Source organism: Trichosurus vulpecula, chromosome 6 (genome assembly GCF_011100635.1).
Source record: "Trichosurus vulpecula isolate mTriVul1 chromosome 6, mTriVul1.pri, whole genome shotgun sequence".
In the NCBI taxonomy this organism is placed as follows: Eukaryota; Metazoa; Chordata; class Mammalia; order Diprotodontia; family Phalangeridae; genus Trichosurus; species Trichosurus vulpecula.
The window spans coordinates 275,858,035-275,876,502 of NC_050578.1; the positions used below are offsets into that span (position 1 = coordinate 275,858,035).

General features: G+C 54.1%; 2 protein-coding genes across 3 annotated transcripts; one reads left to right on the forward strand and one right to left on the reverse strand.

The window, feature by feature from the left end:
• The first annotated feature begins 1,152 nt into the window (after nucleotides 1-1,152).
• On the forward strand, nucleotides 1,153-3,020 carry CCDC85B (coiled-coil domain containing 85B). Its single transcript, XM_036763732.1, has one exon. The coding sequence runs from the start codon at nucleotides 1,153-1,155 to the stop codon at nucleotides 1,870-1,872; it is 720 nt and encodes a 239-aa protein (XP_036619627.1). The 3' UTR covers nucleotides 1,873-3,020.
• On the reverse strand, nucleotides 3,010-9,379 carry FOSL1 (FOS like 1, AP-1 transcription factor subunit). 2 transcript variants are annotated; one of them, XM_036763729.1, is made up of 4 exons: nucleotides 9,275-9,379; nucleotides 7,522-7,719; nucleotides 5,672-5,779; nucleotides 3,010-4,056 (listed from the first exon to the last, which is right to left on the reverse strand). In XM_036763729.1, the coding sequence occupies exons 1-4, from the start codon at nucleotides 9,362-9,364 to the stop codon at nucleotides 3,646-3,648; spliced, it is 807 nt and encodes a 268-aa protein (XP_036619624.1). In that variant the 5' UTR covers nucleotides 9,365-9,379; the 3' UTR covers nucleotides 3,010-3,645. The 2 variants fall into 2 exon arrangements, with proteins under 2 accessions (XP_036619624.1, XP_036619625.1); XM_036763730.1 differs by lacking the exon at nucleotides 5,672-5,779 and having other exon boundaries at nucleotides 9,275-9,364.
• Between the last annotated feature and the right edge of the window lie 9,089 nt (nucleotides 9,380-18,468).

Genomic DNA, 18,468 nt, shown 5'->3' on the forward strand with positions numbered 1-18,468 from the left:
GGTTTAGGCGGAGCTGGGAGCAGGGGCAGGTACCCGTACCCCTGGGTTCTGGAGAAGATGGAAAATCTTTGAGGACCGGGAGCTGGGACACTTGAGGTCCGGATTCTGTCGGAGATGGGAGGATAATTCTCTCAAGCACCCAGACGCCAGGGTTCTAGGGAAAAGTAAGATAGGAGTCTTTTGAGGATAGAATCTTGGGCTACTTGATCCCGGGCTCAGGCAGAGATGGGAGGACAGCGCCCAGGGATAGGTACGGGGACACCTGGGTTCTAGGGAAGATGGGAGCCGCCCTTTGAGGACCGGAGCTCAGACTTCCGGGACCAGGGTTCAGGCGGAGGTGAGGACAGCACCCCGAGGCAGGCACTGGGACGTCTGGGCTCTAGGGAAGATAAGATGGGGGCTCTTTGAGGACTTGAGTCCTGGATTCTGTCAGAGATGGGAGGATAATCCTCTCCCATCCCCGCAGGCACGGGGACGCCGGGGTTCTGGGGAGGCTCGGATGGGAGTCCTTTGAGGATAAGACCTTGAGACTACTTAATCCCAGGTTCATAGGAGGCTAGCACCGCAGGGCAGGCACCGGGACGCCTGGGTTCTGGGGAAGATAAGATGGGAGTCCTTTGAGGACCGAGAGCTGGGACACCTGAATCCCGCATTTTGTCAGAGCTGGGAGGAGAGTCCCTCCTCCACCCCCGCAGGCACGGGAATGCCGCGGTTCTGTAGAAGCTATGATGGGAACCCTTTGAGGACGGGGAAGTCAGTCAGTCGCCCGGGTCCAAGGTTGAGACACTGAGCAGAAAGGACCCTTCTCCCAGCCGGGCTCCCCCTCCCTTCCCCTCTGGGGCGGGCGCCAGGCCTGAGCATCCCTGGGCGGGGCCCCCCCCTCCCCAGGCTCCGCCGCGGTCCGGCCCCATTGGCCGCGTCCCCGTGACGTCGGGGGGGCCCCGCCCCGGGCCGCCCGCTCGCCCCCCGGCCCCCATTCTCGCCGCTGCCGCCGCCGCCGCCGCCTCCGCCGCTGCCTCGGCTCGGGCTCGGCCTCGGGGCCGCTTCTGCCTCGGCCTGGGCCCGGGCCGCCTCTGCGCCCCTGCCCCGCTCGGCCGGCCCGGGGGGCAGCGGGCCGGGGGGGATGCGCCAGCGGGCGCCCGGCCGGGGGCCATGGAGGGCGGCGAGGCGGCGGGCGGCCCGGGGCGGCCGCTGAGCGACGCGGAGCTGGCGGCGCTGGCCAAGGAGGAGCTGGTGCGGCGGCTGCGGCAGGAGGAGGCGGAGAAGCTGGCGGCGCTGGTGCAGCGCGGCCGCCTCATGCAGGAGGTCAACCGGCAGCTGCAGGGCCACCTGGGCGAGATCCGCGAGCTCAAGCAGGTCAACCGGCGGCTGCAGGACGAGAACCGCGAGCTGCGCGACCTCTGCTGCTTCCTGGACCACGAGCGCCAGAAGGGCCGCCGCGTGGCCCGCGAGTGGCAGCTCTTCGGGGCGCACGCGTCCCGGGCCGTGCGCGACGAGCTGGCCGGCTGCTGGCAGAAGCTGGCGCAGCTCGAGGGCCGCCAGGACGAGCTGCTGCGCGAGAACCTGGCGCTCAAAGAGCTCTGCCTGGCTCTCGAAGAGGAGTGGGGCCCGCGGCCGGCCGCTGGGGCCGGGGCCGCCTCTGCCGCGGCGGCGGCAGCAGCAGCAGCAGCAGCAGCAGGAGGAGGAGGAGCTGAGGCCGGGGCTGAGCCTGGAGGAGGCCCGGGAGGCCCCGGCACCGACGGCCCGGGCGGTTCGGGGCCCGAGCTGGGGCTGCCCCCGTGCGGGGCCCGGGACGTGGGAGACGGCAGCTCGAGCACGGGCAGCGTGGGCAGCCCGGACCAGCTGCACCTGGCCTGCTCCCCGGACGACTGAGCGAGCCCCCCGAACCCCGCCCCAGCTCTGTCCAGCCTGGACGCGCCCTTGCTCTTGGGCAATAAAACTTGGAAAGATCCCAGCCCTCGGGCCCGGACCGTCCGTCTGTTTGGGGACCCGGAGGCGACTCGGGGGTGGGCATGTGGGAGGGGAGTGGGGAGACAGACCCCTCCCAAGATTGGGGTGACTCTCCTAAACGTCCAGCCGGGGCCCCTTTATGCAGTGGAAGGAGCAGGAACCAGAGTGGCTTGTGCTTGGAGATAGCTCCCTGGGGAAACCTTGACCTGGAGAAGATGGAGTGGGGAGGCAGCTGCCCCCAGGAATTTGTGAGGGAGCAAATCTTTTGTGGACACCTAAGGTCCGGGGCTCAGAAGGGTCTGGACATTTCCACAGCAAAACTAGGCCCAGATCCAAACCCTGAGGAGGAGCCCCCACCCTATCCAGGCTCCTTCCTGCCCAGATCAGGATGTTTCTGACTAAGACAATGGAGCAGGAAGCAGGTGGTGGGGGTTAAGGTCCAGATAAAGAGGAACCCAAGGTGAACCCCCCCCCACCCACCCGGACTTCAGAGCTGGCCAAGGGGCAGGATACCTTGGGGCCGGGAAGTCAGGCCGCTGGGATAGCAGGGAGGTACCCATTGTGGGGCACTGCTTCTCTTCCTGGCTAATTAATGTAGAGACTGTCCCAGTGGGAAAGGCAACCCCCCCCATTCCCAAGCTTCCTGGCATATTTGGAAGTACTAATTGAGGACCCGGTGTATCCCTGGCCTAGCCACCTAATCTGGGCTCCTCTCTTGGCCTCAATTTCTCCATTTGTAAAATGAAATTAGATTGGACGATGCCTCAAATTCATTCCAGCTCTGACATTTTGTGTTCTGGGTTCCAAGGTCACTCCCTGCTCTGACATTTTGCTTCTAAGATCCCTCCCTGTTTTGACATCCTCTGTACCGTGTTGTGAAGACACTGGCATTCTGTGTTCTAAGATCCTTCCCTGCTTGGATAGCCTAGGGTTCTATGCGCTCAGATGCTCAGATTCCCAGGTCCCAGGGAGTCATCACCCAAAGCCAGCCTTCAGTCTTTTTATTCCATTTGGCCAATTTGTACAAAAATAGTCTCTTTAGGAAAATAAATAGCAGCCTCTGAGGAAAAGGAGTGGGTTCCGTGTGGGAGCTTGGGGGGAGCCCAGGGCCACTCCAGCCCATCAAGGAGGCCTGGGAGCTCTTCTTCTAGAGGTAGGGCCTGCCCAATGAGCAAGGAGCAGGGAGGAGGGTTCCGCATCACCTATGCTGCTGGGAAGGGATTCTGTGTTTAGTGTTCTGTTGGACACCTGGAGCTAGCTACGAGGGAGGAAGCTGGTCCCATGTGGAGCCAAGGGGCTAGGAGGCAGTGGTAGCTCAGAAAGGGGTTAGGGCCTTGTAGGAAGATTAGCAGTAAGCTAAAAAGGACAAGAATGCAGGCAGCTTGGCCCTGGAGCTCTGGGCTGTGTGTCAGGGGAGGGGAGCAACCCCAAGAGCTCCAGCAACAGTAAGAGTTCCTGTACACAGTAGGTACTTCAAGTGTCCCTTGCCTTGAATGGGATCAGTCTCAGTCTGAGCCCTGGGAGGTGGCTGGAAAGCCTCCGTGGTCCCCAAGATGCTCAGGGCATGCTAGGACAAAGGATGTCTAGACAAGATGCCCAGGATGGAGATGGGGGCCAAACAAGAAGGGGGTGGCCTGGGCTGGCTGGACCAGGGTAGAGGTGACTTGAGCTCTTGGAGGGCCAGAAGGCTAAGGCTCAGAGGGCCAAAAGCGTGGGAGAGCCCAGGGGATCCGAGCCAGGGTCCCCACTGCTGCTGCTGCTCCGACGATGGGCAGAAGCACAGGGCTCTGGGGTCCCTGGGTAGGTGAAGACCAGGCTGGGAGTAAAGGGGGTCAGGGAGGGGGTGGTCATGAGAGTGGGTGTGTGTAGAGCCTCTGGCTCCAGAACCGGACCAGGGGAGAGGGAGATTTGGGGCCGGCGACGGAGAGGAGCAGGGGTGCTGCCTGAGGCCCTCTCTGGTGGCTCAGCCTCTTCCTCTGACTCGTTGGGGACCTTGCACACAGGCCGGTGAGCCTCCAAAACGAGCTCCAGCCTCTCTTTTTGCTTTTGAAGGTCCTCAATCTCTTTCTGTAGCTCCGACTTCTCTCCTTCCAGTTTGTCTGTCTCCTGTGAGGAGAGGTAGGAGGTGGAGATGTGAGTCATCGGAAGCAGGGAAGCAGTGGAGGGAGGGCAACACCCACCCCCCAACCCTCCCCTCTTTAGCCTGCTCTTCTTGGAGACCATGAGTCTCACCAAAACCCTCAGACTCTGGGTTGATCCAGACTCCAATGCCCATCAGGCCCCCAGAGGATGGTGAGGTTCACGGGGTCACCCACACCAAAGCCCCCAGGCTCTGGGTGGGTCTAAACTGATGCCCATCAGGCCGCCAGGTTCTGGGTCGGTCCAGACTCCAATGCCCATTGGGCTCCCAGAGGGTGAGGTTTGTGGATTTAGCAGGAGTAAGGGACCTTTTAGGCCCACTCAGAGGGGGAAATTGAGGCTCAGAGAGTTTAAGTGATTTGTCTAAGGCCACCCAGCTGCTAAGAGATAAAGCTGTAATTTCCACTGGCATGAAGATTCTCCAGCTGCAGTTACTCCATTCAACGAACCTTAAGCTGGAGCAGCGAGGCAGCACAGTGGATAAAACACTGGCCCTGGAGTCAGGAGGACCTGAGTTCAAAATCCAGCCTCAGACACTTGACATTTATTAGCTGTGTGACCCTGGGCAAGTCACTTAACTCTGATTGCCTCGCCAAAACAAAAAGCAACAACAAAAGATGAATAAACCTTAAGTACTGGGAGAGACAGAGTTTAGAGGGCACGTGGTCTCTGCCCCCATGGAAGGCAGGAGGGCTATAAGACACGAATGCAGATGTATGAGTGTGAAACGATGTCCTTGGAGATCAGAAGGGGAAGCAGGTAGTAAAATAGAGCCCTGGACCTGGAGTCAACAAGTTCTGAGTTCAAATCCAGCCTCAGATATTTACTAACTACGTGACCCTGGGAAAGTCACTTAACCATTGACTGCCTCAGCTTCCTCATGTCCACAATGGGGATGACGACAGCTGTCTCTAATGGTGCTTTGTAAGACCTTTAAGCGTTGACAAATAGAAGTTAAAGGTAATTTGTTTTGTTTCTATTGTTGTTATTCTCAAAAAAGGCTTCCTGCAGGAGGGCTCTAAAGGAAAGGCTTGGAGAGAATTCCGAGCGGGGGGACCAGCCTAAGCAACAGCTAGGAAGTGAGACAGGCACAGACAGGGGGAAGTAAGCAGTTTGGTTTGCCTAGAGAATACAGCAAGAGGCAAATAGGGTAAACTGTGGTTGCTAAGTTGGGGCAGGAGGCCTTGAATGCCAGGGAAGGATCTGACTTCTACTTAGAAGGCAATAGGGAGCCACTGAAGGTTCTGGAGCCTTCGCTATTATGAACTTTTGCTAGGTCTGAACAAATAATAGCTTCTTCAGTGCTCCAAAGATTTACAAAATACTTTTTATCACCACAATCCAAACTTCTAAGGTAGGTAGTACAAGTATCACCACTCCCATTTTGCCAATGGGAAATTGAGACTCAGGAGAGTATGGAGACACAAGTAGTGTCAGTACCTGGACCTGCATTCAGCCCTTCGAACTCCCCTAAGTCCCTGGCAACCAACAGAGAGAAATAGGAACCCCCCCCCTATGCCTTTCCCCCCCTCCCCGAGCCTTTGCCCCAGGTCGTGATGGTACACCCTCTCCTCTCACTTACTGCCTGCAGGAAGTCTGTCAGCTCCTTCCTCCTGTTCCGGCATTTGGCGGCTGCCAGTTTGTTTCTCTCCCGCCTGACCCTCCTCCTCTCCTCCTCCTCCGGACTTATCTGCAAGGGGTCAGAGGAGAGGAGCAAGGATGAAAACCATCCTGAGTGGGAGGTGCTGCCCTGGTTTGGGGAAGGGGGAGGAGGAAGCCAGCTCTCTCACACCCTGGGAAGAGCAGCCCCGAACCAAGGGATTGTCGAATCACTGCATCTGAGCCGACAAGGACCTTAGAGGCTCTAGAGGCCAGTCACATGTTCGGTTCTGGATATTATTGTTTCTAAAGGACGTTGACCAACAGGGGAGCGTCCTGGGAGGACAGCCAGGGTAGCGAAGGGCCTTGAATCCGTGCCATCTGAGGACTGGGTGAAGGAACTGAATGTATCTGGCCAGAAAAAGAAAAGCCTCAGGTTGGCCAAGGTCACTATGCAAAAGCCCTGGGTGTTTGAAGAATTAGTTGGTTCTGTTTGCCCCAAAGGGCTGAACCCGGGTGGGGAGGGAGAATGGTGGGGCCAATTTCAGCTTCCTCCCCATCCTCCTTTCTTCACTGTTAGACCATTAGTTTTGTCCTGCAGTGGGCCAGGCTCTCCTGAGGGCTGGCTGGCTACTTGTCAGGGAGCTTAGAGGCAGCCGATGGGTTAGACCAGAAGGACAAGGAAGTCCCTTCCATCTCCCAGATCCTGTGACGGTCCAACCCGCCCCACCCCCCCATTTGAAGATGAGCAGACCAAAGCTCAGAAAGACTAAATGACCTTCCCTGGGTCACACAACAAACAAGTCAGAATGGGATTTGAACCTCTAACTTCAAATCCAGCACTATCCCCTGCCCCCATGAGTGTCACACTGCTCAACCAGGCCGTGACCTCCCAGAGGGACTGACTGAAGGGAGGGGTCCTCACTCTCCCCCAAAATAAAGGACGCTCAGGCTATGGGGATCAAGCAACCCACATGCATTAAGTACATCTCGTGTGCTGGTCACTGTGCCAGGCACTGGGCATCTAAAGCCAGCCTCTGCCCCTTAAGGAGCTGGTACAGATCTTTGCTTGGGAACAGAGACCAGAGCTACAGTGCTTTGTCCTGGACCTTAGGATTCAGAAGTGGAAGAGAACTTGGAGGTCCTGGAGTCCAAACCCCTCACTTTAGAAATGAGGAAAGCAAGGTGCAGAGACAGCTGGTGATTGGCTCCAGGTCACACAGGGAGTCAATAAGAGAACTGGCCTGGGGGCTCTTTCTGCTGTCCCTCCTGGTGACAGCCAGCAGGGGCACAAGAAACTCTTCCCCCAAAAAGGCAGCTGATTCCAGGGAGCAAACCCAGAGCCCAAGTTCCCTATTCTCCTGCACCTCTGTTTCCTTCATTGCAAGAGGAAGGGATTGGATCTGTTGGCCTCTGAGGCTTCAGCTCTGGGTTTAGGAGCCCATGGATAGGAGGCAGAGATCATAGCATTTAGGGCTGGAAGGGTTCCCCAGAGCCCAACCCCTCATTTTTCAGGAGGAAACTGAGGCTCCTCATTCACATTTCTGTAGGACCTGCCTAACAAGGCAGTAAGAGCTGTGGTGGAAGAATTGGTCCCATTTTACAGAAGAAATTGAGGGCTGCAGAAGGGACCCAGATACTTAGTGTCTGAGAGCTGCTATGGGGCCAATGAGTTAAAATCCTTGGCCTCTCTCATTCCTAGGAGTAAGAGGGACCCCAGGCAGAAAACAAGTGTACCCTAGGCTCCAAGCAGCTGACTTTGGGGAGCCAGAAACCACATTCTGGGTCCCAGGGTGGGGGCCTCCCTCCACCTGGGAGGGAAAGGTCTTTCACCTGTTCACTGTGCCTCCTCCGAACCCCAGGCGGGGGCCCCACAGCACGAATGACCCCAGGGCGGCCCTGGAGGCCATAAGGCTGGTAGGGCAGAGGCCTGGGGTAGTTGCTACCGGGTCCCAAGTATCGGGGCTGCGTCATCCACTGAAATTCCTGGCTGCTGCTGACCGTGTTGAGGGTGGGGACGAAATGGAACTTCTAGGGGAGGAGAAACAAAAAAGAAGCAGCTGGTCAAGGAATACCTCAGCTCAGAAAGGCACCGGGAAAGGGCTGGCTGGGGAGGGCGGGGTGCCCCTTGGGCCAACCTTAGGCGTCCCACAGAACTCCAGCACCAAGCCATGATGGAGGAAGGACTGCTTTTGGGGGCTGCGGCTGGCTCCAGGCAGGTACAGCCTCAGCTAGACTACTGCCACCCCCCTCCCAGGGGGGCACCAGGCTAGCGGGGCAGGCCTCCGGAGGGCTGGTGGAGAGATCTGAGGGACTGGGAACAGGGGAGTGGGTTCCGGCTGCAGGGAGGTGGGAGCACAGGAATGACCTTGGAGCCCCAAAGCCTGGCTTTCGGTAATGGAAGAAGCTAGTAGTGAGTGGTGTGGGCATGGAAGTGGCTAGGGAGGGAGAGGATGGGAAGAGCCCCGGGGTGTGGGTCAGGAGGGGCCGGGACCCTGTCCGGGAAGCCGTGCTGTCGTGCCCAGGCTTGTTCAGGCTCAGCCTCCTCCGGGCTGGGGCGGCCTTGGTGACCCCAGTTCCGTCCCCTAAGGGACTCTGGAATCGGCGGCTTCCTCCTCCCCGGGCACCCAAAGGCGGCGGCATCGCGGACAGGAGCGCCTCTGGGGGCCAGGAAGGGAGGGGCGCCCCCCGCACGCCCCCCCTCCCACCCCCGGTGACTCAGCTGCCTGTGACTCGGCGCTTCGGGCCCTCGGCTGGCTAGCTCCCCACGCGGGACACGTGCTCGCCTGGCCCTGGTTCGGCAGGAAATGGGCACCTGCCCAGTGTCCCCTGAGTCTTGGGGGACAGAGCACCGGCTCTCACACCCACCACTCCAGGCTCCGGAGTCCCACACTCAATGAATATAGGGTAGGTGTCCGGCCAGGATCCCAGGGCTACGCCCCCTTGCCAGCTCAATCCCGGGGACCCTAGAAGCCCAGAGAGGGATGAATTTTTCCTTCTAAACCTCATCCTTTGGGGAGGGGGGACGTAAAGCCGAAAGTCCCAAAATGAATTAGACCTCCAAGAATTTGACTCCCCATATCCTCGCTCCAGGTCAGGATGAGCACAGGCCAGGGCCCGCTTTGGCCGAGATAACTGACGTGTGGAGACGGGAATAGCGGGCTGGGAGAAAGGGGAGCGGGTGGGGGGGGGGGGGTGGAGGAAGAGGAGGAGGAGGAGGAGCAGAGCCTCGGGCTAGAGGGTCGATCAAGGGACGGACAAGAGGCTTCGAGGGAAGGAACGCTGGGCCTTGGGGTTCCAGTGGAGGTAGTAGGACCTGGCCAATTGCCCGCGCGGGCACTCTGAACCGAGCGGTGTCAGAGTCCCATTTCCCCGAAACGGAGATCCTCGACTGAGGCTGAGCCCAGCACTAGCCCGGGAGAGCCGAGGCCAGGCCCTGGGCTCTTATGTAGTCCCCTTCTCCATTCCTATCCCGGGCTCGCGGCTGGGCAGTAAGTGTCCTCTCAGCCGGCCTGCCAACCTCCCAGCCCATCCCGAGTCTCTCCCGGCCCCAAGTGCACCGTCCTGGCTCCCACGTTCTCCTCACCTGCTGGCCCGAAGTGGTGGGTGGCTGCTGAGGAGCGCCATACGAGCCGCCCCCGGAGCTGGGTCCAGCTTCCCCGAAATCTCGGAACATGTTTTCTCTAGTATCGAGTGGGTCCCAGGCTTCCCGGACTCCCCGCGTCCGTACTCGGATCTGACTCACTTGTTGCTCGGTCACCTCCTTTGCTTTTTTATGAATGAACCTTTTTATGGAATGAACCATTTTCGTTTTGGGGGAGAAAGATCACGATCCACCTTCTCGACTTTAACTTCCAAAAATACAAATCCTTTCTGAACGCCGCCCTTTTATATTCTGCATCCTCTTTTACCTAAATCTATCCTTTCCTTTTCAGAAAAAAAAATCAAATCCATGCTCCTCGGAGCCAACAGTCAGTACGTGCCCCCCAGGAGCCAAACAGATTGGTACGGCCGAAGGACTGATGACGTAGATGCCCATATATGGGGCAACTTCCTACTCCACGCCTGGGCTTAGAGAAGGATTCCCCCGACGCCAGACACCGCCGCAGGTTCTAGGCCACCTGGGCTCCGCCTCTTGACTCCCAGGCACTGAGCGCCGGGAGGGATGCGGGGCCAGGCCGGAGGCAGCTGCCAGGCCCGCGTGCCGGTGGCCTCGCGCTGCTAGGGGCAAGGAGACGGGATCCAGCTTCTCAGTGCTTTTTATCTAGCACCAACTCCGCGCCGGGCGCTGGGGATACAGAGACCAAAATGAAGCAGCTCTTGCCCTCCGAGGGCTTACGTTCTACTGTGTACTTGTCGGCAGCCAGATAGGTCCTTCCGAACTACTCGGGGGCAGAGGCGCACTGTTTGGTACAAGTGAGGCTCTGTGGAGATCGCTGATTGATTTGGGTGGGAGAGCGGAGAGCCCTGAAAGGAATGGATTCCGGGGCCCTGCCTTCAAGGAGCTTACACTCTTTTTGGAGGAGTCGGAGAGGAATACTGCACGTACAGGGAAGATAGGGAAGACACCGATGGGGAAGAAGGGGGGACCAAGGCTTCCCAGAGGAGGTCACCTGAGCCGAGCCTAGAAGGAAGAGAAGGCTTCGGAGAGGAAGAGGGGACAAGGAATGTTCCGCGAAAGGGGGGGGGGGGCAGGGTTTTTATGCAAATGCAATGGGGAAATGAATCTAGGGAACAGCTCCCAAAATGTGGACTAGGAGACGTGGGCGCCCACCTCAGTTTTGACACTAGCTGTGTGTCAGCGAGCCAGTCGATTCACTTCGCTGAATCTCAATTGCCACCTCGGTGAAAAGGGATTAATAATACTGCCTACCTCACAGGGTGGTTGTGGGAAAACTACTCCTCCATTCAACACACATTAAGCACCTACTATGTGCTAAGAGCCGGGAATACAAAAAGAGCCAAAAAACCAGTCCCTGCACTCCAGGAGCTCCCAATCTAAGGGTGAAGACCAAATGCAAACAAATACATACAAAGTATGTTAGGTACAAGATAAATAGAAAGTAATTAAAAGAGTGAAAGCACTGAGATTAAGAGGGTTTAGGGAAGTCTTCCTCTAAAAGGTAGGGTTTTAAATGGGATTTAAAAGAAGCCGGGGAGGGCAGTGGTCAGGTCTGAGGGGGGAGGGGCAGCCAGAGAGAATGCCTGGAGCCTAGAGATGGAGGGTCTTGTTCATGTAACAGCCAGGAGGCTGGGGTCACTGGATGGAAGAGGATGTGTCCAGGAGTGAGCTGTAGGAAGCCTAGGAGGGGGTCAGGTTAGGAAGGGCTTTGAAAACCTTTAGAGCACCATTGAAATGGGAGCAGGCTGGCCCTGAACCAAGTGGAAGTTAGTAAGCTGCTCGTCCATGCTTGGAAAAAACATGTAAAAGAGTTAAACTCAATTAATTTCTGATTCTCAAAGGTAAAGGGGAAGGGGGCAGAGAGGTCCTCCCCTCCAGCTTTCTGTCGACATAGAATAAGAAAGATCGGGAAGCCTCTAAGTCTTTAGAACCCTCTTTTCCTCACCAGGGGCCCTTGGCTCCCTCTTTAAATTGATCTGTAGGTTTAAAGATGAAAGGAGCCTTACAGATTATCTTGTTCAGCCCCCTCGTTTTACAGAGGAAACAGACCCAAGATGAGTCAAGTCAACGAGGCTTTATTAAGTCCTCACTATGTGCTAAGTGCTGGGGAGACAAAGACAAGCAAAACAGTCCCTTCCCTCAGGGAGGTCATCAGTCTAATGGGTAGTGACCTGGCCAAGGTCACACAGGTAATAAATAGCAAAGCTGGGACTTGAACTTAGGTTCTCTGTCTCAAAATCCGGGTTCTGTTTATTATTCCATACTGCCCTACATTGTCTGAGAAGGATTCCTGCCCCCCATTCCTACTCCATCCCTACAGGATTGGGCAGCTAAGTGGCTCAGTGGATAGAGTCAGGAAGACCTGAGTTCAAATGCGACCTTGAAGAGGTTTGGGGTTGAGGGGCGTCAACACCCCAAAGTACTGACATGGCCGGGTCCTGCTGAAAGAATTCGACTCAAGCCTTCTCAGCCAAGGAAAAAGGCAAAGTTTATTAAGGGTTTGCCATTTTGGGTTGTCTTAAGAAATCTCATCCTTTGTGACGCCTGTTTTCACGAGTGGGCCAGATATTGAATCTGAGATGAGACTTATATACACAAAGATTGTAGGAGGGATCTAGGGTGGTCTTGAGTAGCCTGGGATGACTAGAAGAGGGGTTTAGAGTGGACTGGGGTGACCGGGGTGAGGTCAGACTCCAGGGTGGGAAATAGCTGAAGGCTATCTGAAGATGACAGACAATAAGAAAGCTAGGGTATAGATATTTTAATCATGATCAAGGGTGGGAAACAGCCAGATGGCAATACAGAGGTAACCAAACAATGGAAGGCTAGGCTAGGCTATTTGGGCATAAAAGCTAGATCAAGTGGGAAGATTCAGGGTGGGCCTCAAGGGGTTTCCCACAGACTGTACTCCAGATTAAAGGGGGTTCCCAGAGACTGTGCCCTCATCAACCTCAGACACTTACTAGCGGTGTGACCCTGGGCATTTGCCTCAGTTCCCTCATCTGTAAAATAAGCTAGAGAAAGAAATGGCAAGCCACTCCAGAGAACCCCAAATGGGGTCACAAAGGGTCAGATAGGACGGAAAGGACCTAACAACAACATCCCTACAGGATTGCCTTCAGACCTGTGTTGAGGGTTGGCTCTGGATTGGGTCTCCTCACATAGGATCCCCAGGGGAGACTTGGCCCTGAATGACACAGGTGTACATATTAGCATGAACCCTGGCAAAGGCTGGCTGTTGGGATGATACATTCCAGGGACAGAAAGACAGAAGCAGACACACACTTGGATGCTGACACACACTGACACACACTTGGCTCACTCATCTCTACTGAATGGGACCCAACTGCACTTCACAGCCCTAGAAATACACAGCCGGACCCACCCCAAAGAGGCAGGGTGGGCATTGTAGGGGAAAGCAAAAGGGATGAACAATCAGGAACCCTGGGTTCCAGCCCTAGTTCTGTCATTGACTTGAGGTGTCACCTTGGGAATTGTAGCAACTTTACCCATCTGTAAAATGACGGAATGGATTCCAATGGTCCTCTCAATTCTGTCATGCCCTAGTCAGTGTTCTAAGGGCCCTCCTACCCAGGACATTCTCTGTTCTAAGACCCCTCCCATCTCTAACACTGTTCTAAGGTCCCTTCTAGCCCTAACATACTACGTTGTAAGGGTTTTCCCAGCTCTGATATTCTGCGTTCTATGTCCTAAGGTCCCTCCCGGCTCTGATATCCTATGGCCTAAGGTTCCTCCTAGCACTGACATTCTGTATTCTAAATCCCCTCCCAGTTCTGACATTCTGTTCTATGTTCTAAGTCCCTTCCTAGCACTGACATTCTCTGTTCTAAGATCTCTCCCATTTCTAACATTCTGTGTTCAAAGATCTCTCTTAGCTCTGGCATTCTATGTTCTAAGCCTCCTCCCAGCTGTGATAGTCTTTGTTCCAAGGTTCCTCCAAGCTCCAACATTCTATATTCTACAACAGGGTCCTAAGAGCTCTGATATTTTCTGGTCTAAGATCCCGCCTAGCTCTGACATTTTATGTTCTAAGGCTCCTCTCAGTTCCAACATTCTCAGTTCTAGGTTCTAAGGTACTCCAGGATCCAACACTCTCAGTTCTAGGTTTTAAGGGTATTCCCAACTCTGACTTCTCTGTTCTAAGGTCTCTCCCAGCTCTGACATTCTATGTTCAAAGGGCCCTTCTAGCTTTGACATTCTCTGTTCTATGTTCTAAGAGCCCTCCCAGCTCTGACATTCATTAGAATACAGAACATAGAAAATCTGAGCTGGGAGGTACATTAGAACATAGAATGTAGAGTTGGGAGGAGTCTTAGAACATGTAATGTGCGGAACATTTTATACCATTTTATATCATTTTTGTAATTTCAATAAGACTCAGAGCCTGAACTAATTAACCGGAAGGAAAGCCTGATCCTAACAGTCTCTTTGTTCTCTGAGTAAGCTCAGAGATGCCTCTTCTTATGTCAACACACTCAGATGGAGCATTCCTTTCCTCTGTCCATGGCCATTAAGGGTGAAAACCTTGACCCCAGACACTATCTTGAATTATGTGACTTTTCCTTATCTTAATATTTTATGGGCATATGCTATGTTATGGAATGTTAATGGCAAATTAAACACAGAGATCCTGGGTTGTAATTTCAATTGACACCTTGTCAACTATCTGATTTGTTGTATTTACGATCTATTCCATTAAGGAAAATCCTTGTCTTGTATCATTTTTAAACATACACGGGGATCATAAAAGTGATATAATGCAGGTTGCTGTGTTGGGACTAAAAAAATGTATTTAAGCTTCCTCATTTCTTTGTTCAGGGAGTCAGACTTAGTTTGGCCCCCAGGCATGCATGTATCTGCTAAGTTTAAAGGGAATGAATAAATAAATAAGCAATATGAATTTTTTTCTATCACCTAGCTTGTTTGTTTCCTTCAACCAACTTTCAGGTTTAACAAATGTAAGATTTGGGAAGGACTTGTAGAATATATAAAGCTGGAAAGGATCTTGGTACACAGAATCTAGAATATAGAATGTCAGAGCTGCAAGGGACCTTTGAACAAAGAAAATCAGAGCTGGGAGAAACCTTATAAAAAAGAACATCAGACCTTTGAGAGATGTTAGAACATAGAATAGAGAATGTCAGCTTTGAGGGACCTTAGTCAATTAATAAGCATTTATTAAGTGCTTGCAGGCAAAGAACCCCAACCCTAATTCTGAATGTCAGAGCTAGGAAAGACCTTAGGTGGTATATTTTTGTTTGTTTGTTTGTTTATTTATTTTTACTACATTTTAAGTTCTGAACTCTCTCCCTGCTTCCCCACCCCATACTAGAGAAGGCCACAGATATACATATATTTTTTCATACGCATATGCATACTTCTATTTATCAGTTCTTTCTCTGGAGGGAGCATAGACTTTAGCTTAGAACATCAAAACAGAAAGGGACCTCTGAGATCATTGAGTACCGCACCCCCCCTCCATTTAAAAATGAGAAAACTAAAGCCCAGAGAGGGACAGGGACCTGCCCAAGGAAGTGGTTTGCCCAGCCCCAGCCCTGAGTGGCTGCCCCAGCACCACAACCTGGGCCCCCTGACCATCAGTCTACCATTTCCTCAGTTTTGGATGGGAGTCAGGGGAATACAGCGGGAGCCAAGGGCAGGAAAAGTTCAAGGAGAATCAGGTGAACAATTGTAAAGGCAGGAGGGAGGGCTTCAGGCCTCAGGAAGAGGCCCTTGGATTTGGTCAAGAGGAAGGAGCCCAGAGAGCCCCTCAGGAGTTGTGGTGGGCTTGGGAGGTGCTGCCTTCCAATGCTCCTTAGACCTTCGTTAGGGTGACTCTTGCCTTCTCCTTCTGGGCCCCAACCTAAACCCTCAGATTCCTGACAGCAGAAGGAATGGGCAGAGGTGCCTTCTCTCCTGGTTTTTCTGCTGGTCACCTCTCCATTCATTCTTTGGTAAAGCCAAAGCCAACTTCGAGCTCTCTCCAGTTCTCCACCATTGTGGTGGGGGCTCAGGCTCTTGAAAAATAGTTCCATTTTCAGTGTGAGCAACTGACAAATGCTATAAATCAGGACTTGGTTTTGTTGATTATTGAGGCATGAGAAAATAATGGAGAAAAATGTAAGAATGCAGGTCAGTAGGTCAGGCACAATTTTTTTCTAAAGGAGATCTGGTGGTTAAACATTTACCAGCAAAGCCCTAGTTCCAGGTCTACTTGGATGGTTTTAAGGCACTCTCTTCTGCCCATCCCCTCTCCCTGCCCCCCATGCTTTGGCCTGTTAAGAAGTGAAAGGCAGCTGGACTTAAAGGCCAGTGAAGTTTGAAAAGACTGATAGCCCAACCTGCGAAATGGGGGAGGAGATCGAGGGGAGGAGCAGGAATCCTCTAGGCTGAGGTTTGCCTCGGTATTGATGTGGCTATTAGGAGTGAGGACAAGGAAGACTGGGTATGGGGGGGGGGGGTCCTGTTTACATACAAGTACAAACACAGGCATTCTGTATTCCAGTCACTGCATCTTACTCTGGGAAACCAAAAGGTTTTGAGCTCCTGGGATGAAAGGTACTAATGGATGATCTGGTTGGCCAATAAATCTGCCACACCTCACTATCGAGAAACTCCAAATGCCTGAGGGAAACTGAGTCACAGAGGGGGAGTAGCCCACAACTGAAGAGTGAGTCACAGGGCACTTGAGGAGGCATGGGCACACCTTCTCAAGGTTGCCTCCTCTTCCCTCCGGCTCTCCTCAGCTCTCTTGCCCTAAAATACCAGAGTCTTCCTTAGACCCCAGTGAGAAGAGGCTCAGCGATGCACCAAGAATAGAACCCAGGAGTCCCGCCTTCCAGGACACCTCTCTCTGCTCTGAGCTACACAATTAGAAGCGAAGCCACCAAGGTGGAGGGGGTGGAGAGCAGCAAGGTACCAGCTGGCAAACCAATCTCTGTCGCAGATGGAGAAAGCCAGACAGCTGGCCATTCAGGCTTTGCCCCTCCCCCCTGGGAGACAGGAAACTTCTGACTCCAAAGAAAAGGATTTTGGGTTTGGAAGGGATTCAGAGTTCTGAAAGAGGCATTCTTTGGCTGGAGAGCTCCCCGCTAGCCTTCTGCCCCTGCTGCTTGGCCTGAGGGCTGACCTGTGCTCAGGGAAGAGCTTCCCTTTTTGCTGGTGGCAAGGTTTATCCTCTTCCCACCACCACCAGGTGGTCATTCCCTGCTGCTTGTTCCCTCCCCACCCCCACCCCCTCAGGATCAGCCTTCCCTACTTCTTCTTCCATGGAATCCTATCTTCTGCCTTTTCAGGATAGCTCCTTGACCCCCTAAAGCAGGAAATGGGGATTGGAGAAAATCTTGAGGTGGCAGAAAGGGTCAGGAAGGGAGAAGACCTGGGGGTGGTCTGGGGACCCCTCAGGGAAGCCTCCCTTGACCCCAAGTTACCCCCTTGCTATCCTGAGGATGGGAATCAATGAAATGGGGAGTTTCCCCTGAGGATGAATCAACCCCATGTGTCAGGTTGCCAGGGGCTAAGGCGCCTTACCGCCACTCCCTCCCGGCACAGGGCTGGAGTCAGGGAAATTCCCCATTTGGGGGCTTTGAACCCCATCCAAGCCAGTGGCTTTCCCTCATCAGTCATTTCCTGTTTCCTATAGCGCATCCCTGGCGTCCCTCCTTCCAGGATGGTAGGGCCCAGTGCCCCAGGACAGCTCAGGGGCTACTTGTGATGGGGATGGACAGAATTGGACACTCTGTCCCTCGGTTTGAGCTACCAATCCCTTTGCAGACTTTAACGGGCTGGGGAAGCAGGATGGAGAGGGATGGGACCTAGCAGACTGCTCTGCCTCTGATACCTTCCACGAGAGAGGAAGGAGACACCAGGAGGTTGAGACAGAGAGGGACTCTTCCCCACAACTGCCCCACAGAGATATTCCTCTTCCCCTTCCCAGAAACAGGAATCCCTCTGCCGGGCATTCAAGGCCTTGCCCAATCCGGTACTGCCTATATCTCCAGGCCTGTCTGGGATCACTCCCATCTACACTGCACGACAGTTGGCTAAAGAGGACAACTCTGTGATCCCTAAATGCACCCCAAGGCGTTTCTGGAATTCGCCCCTCCTCGTTCCCTCTCTCTGCACCCTCCCCCTTCACCTGCAGAATTCTTTCCCGCTCTCTAAACACCAGCTCAGATGCCTCTTCCTCCAGGAGGGCTTTCTTGACTGCCTGAGGACAGAAGGATCATCTGCATGGAATCCACTTGTCCTATAATGTTGGAAACTGAGGTTCTCTGGGTCTTGCCACCTCTTAGACTCAGTCCCATGAAAATAGACCCCAACTGGGTCTAGAGAAGGATAAGTAAAGTGGGGAGGCAGAGGGGGAATCACTGGGGAGAGGAGAAAGGGAGGAAGAGAACAAACATTTACAGAGTGTCTGCTGGGTGCCAAGCACTTTACAAATAGGATTTTACTCGATCCTCACAACAACACTGTGAGGTGGGCACTGTTATTATCTTTATTTTACAGGTGAGGAAACTGAGGCTGAGTGAACTTCATTGACTTGTCCAGGGTCATACAACTAGTAAGTGCCAGAGGCCGGATCTAAACTCAGGCCTTCCTGACTCCAGGCCCAGCTCTACTCACTAAGCCACCAACTGCCTTTTATTAAAACTAGGCCCACAGCCCCCTGAACTCAGGAGCTTAACCAATGCCATCTGTAGAACAAATGGCTGAGGGGGCTATACCTTCATCTGGGCTTCAGATGAGGGCTTCTTCACAAGTGACCTGATTTCCTTCTCCCCACAAACCTGGGAGGAAGATGATCCAGATAACCTTATCTCTGTGTGACTGCTGATGAGGAAACTAAGTCATGGAGAGGCCGGGCCTTCCCCAGAACCCCACACCCAGGTCACCTGCCCACCTTGACCTAGAAGTCAGAAGACCAGGTTCTAGTTCCCGCTCTGCCCCTAAGTAGCTGGGTTCCTTCTCTCTCTGAGGCTCAGTGTGGTCCCTTCTAGGATTCAGATACTTGACAAAATTTAGCATAAGACGTTAGAAGTCAGAGGGGAGTGTTAGTGTCTCCACTGGGGGATTAGAGGGCTCAGGTGCTGAACGGCTCCGGGGGAAACCGAGGCACCTGAGTGTAGTTAGCAGCG

Bases quoted from the DNA above. Each gene is read 5' to 3' on its own strand.
- CCDC85B (XM_036763732.1), top strand. From the start codon at position 1,153: ATGGAGGGCGGCGAGGCGGCGGGCGGCCCGGGGCGGCCGCTGAGCGAC.
- FOSL1 (XM_036763729.1), bottom strand. From the start codon at position 9,364: ATGTTCCGAGATTTCGGGGAAGCTGGACCCAGCTCCGGGGGCGGCTCG. The intron at 5,780-7,521 runs GTGAAAGACCTT...GACCCCTTGCAG, and splicing joins GGAGGAGGCACAGTGAACAG to ATAAGTCCGGAGGAGGAGGA. The intron at 4,057-5,671 runs GTAAGTGAGAGG...CTCTCCTCACAG, and splicing joins TGACAGACTTCCTGCAGGCA to GAGACAGACAAACTGGAAGG.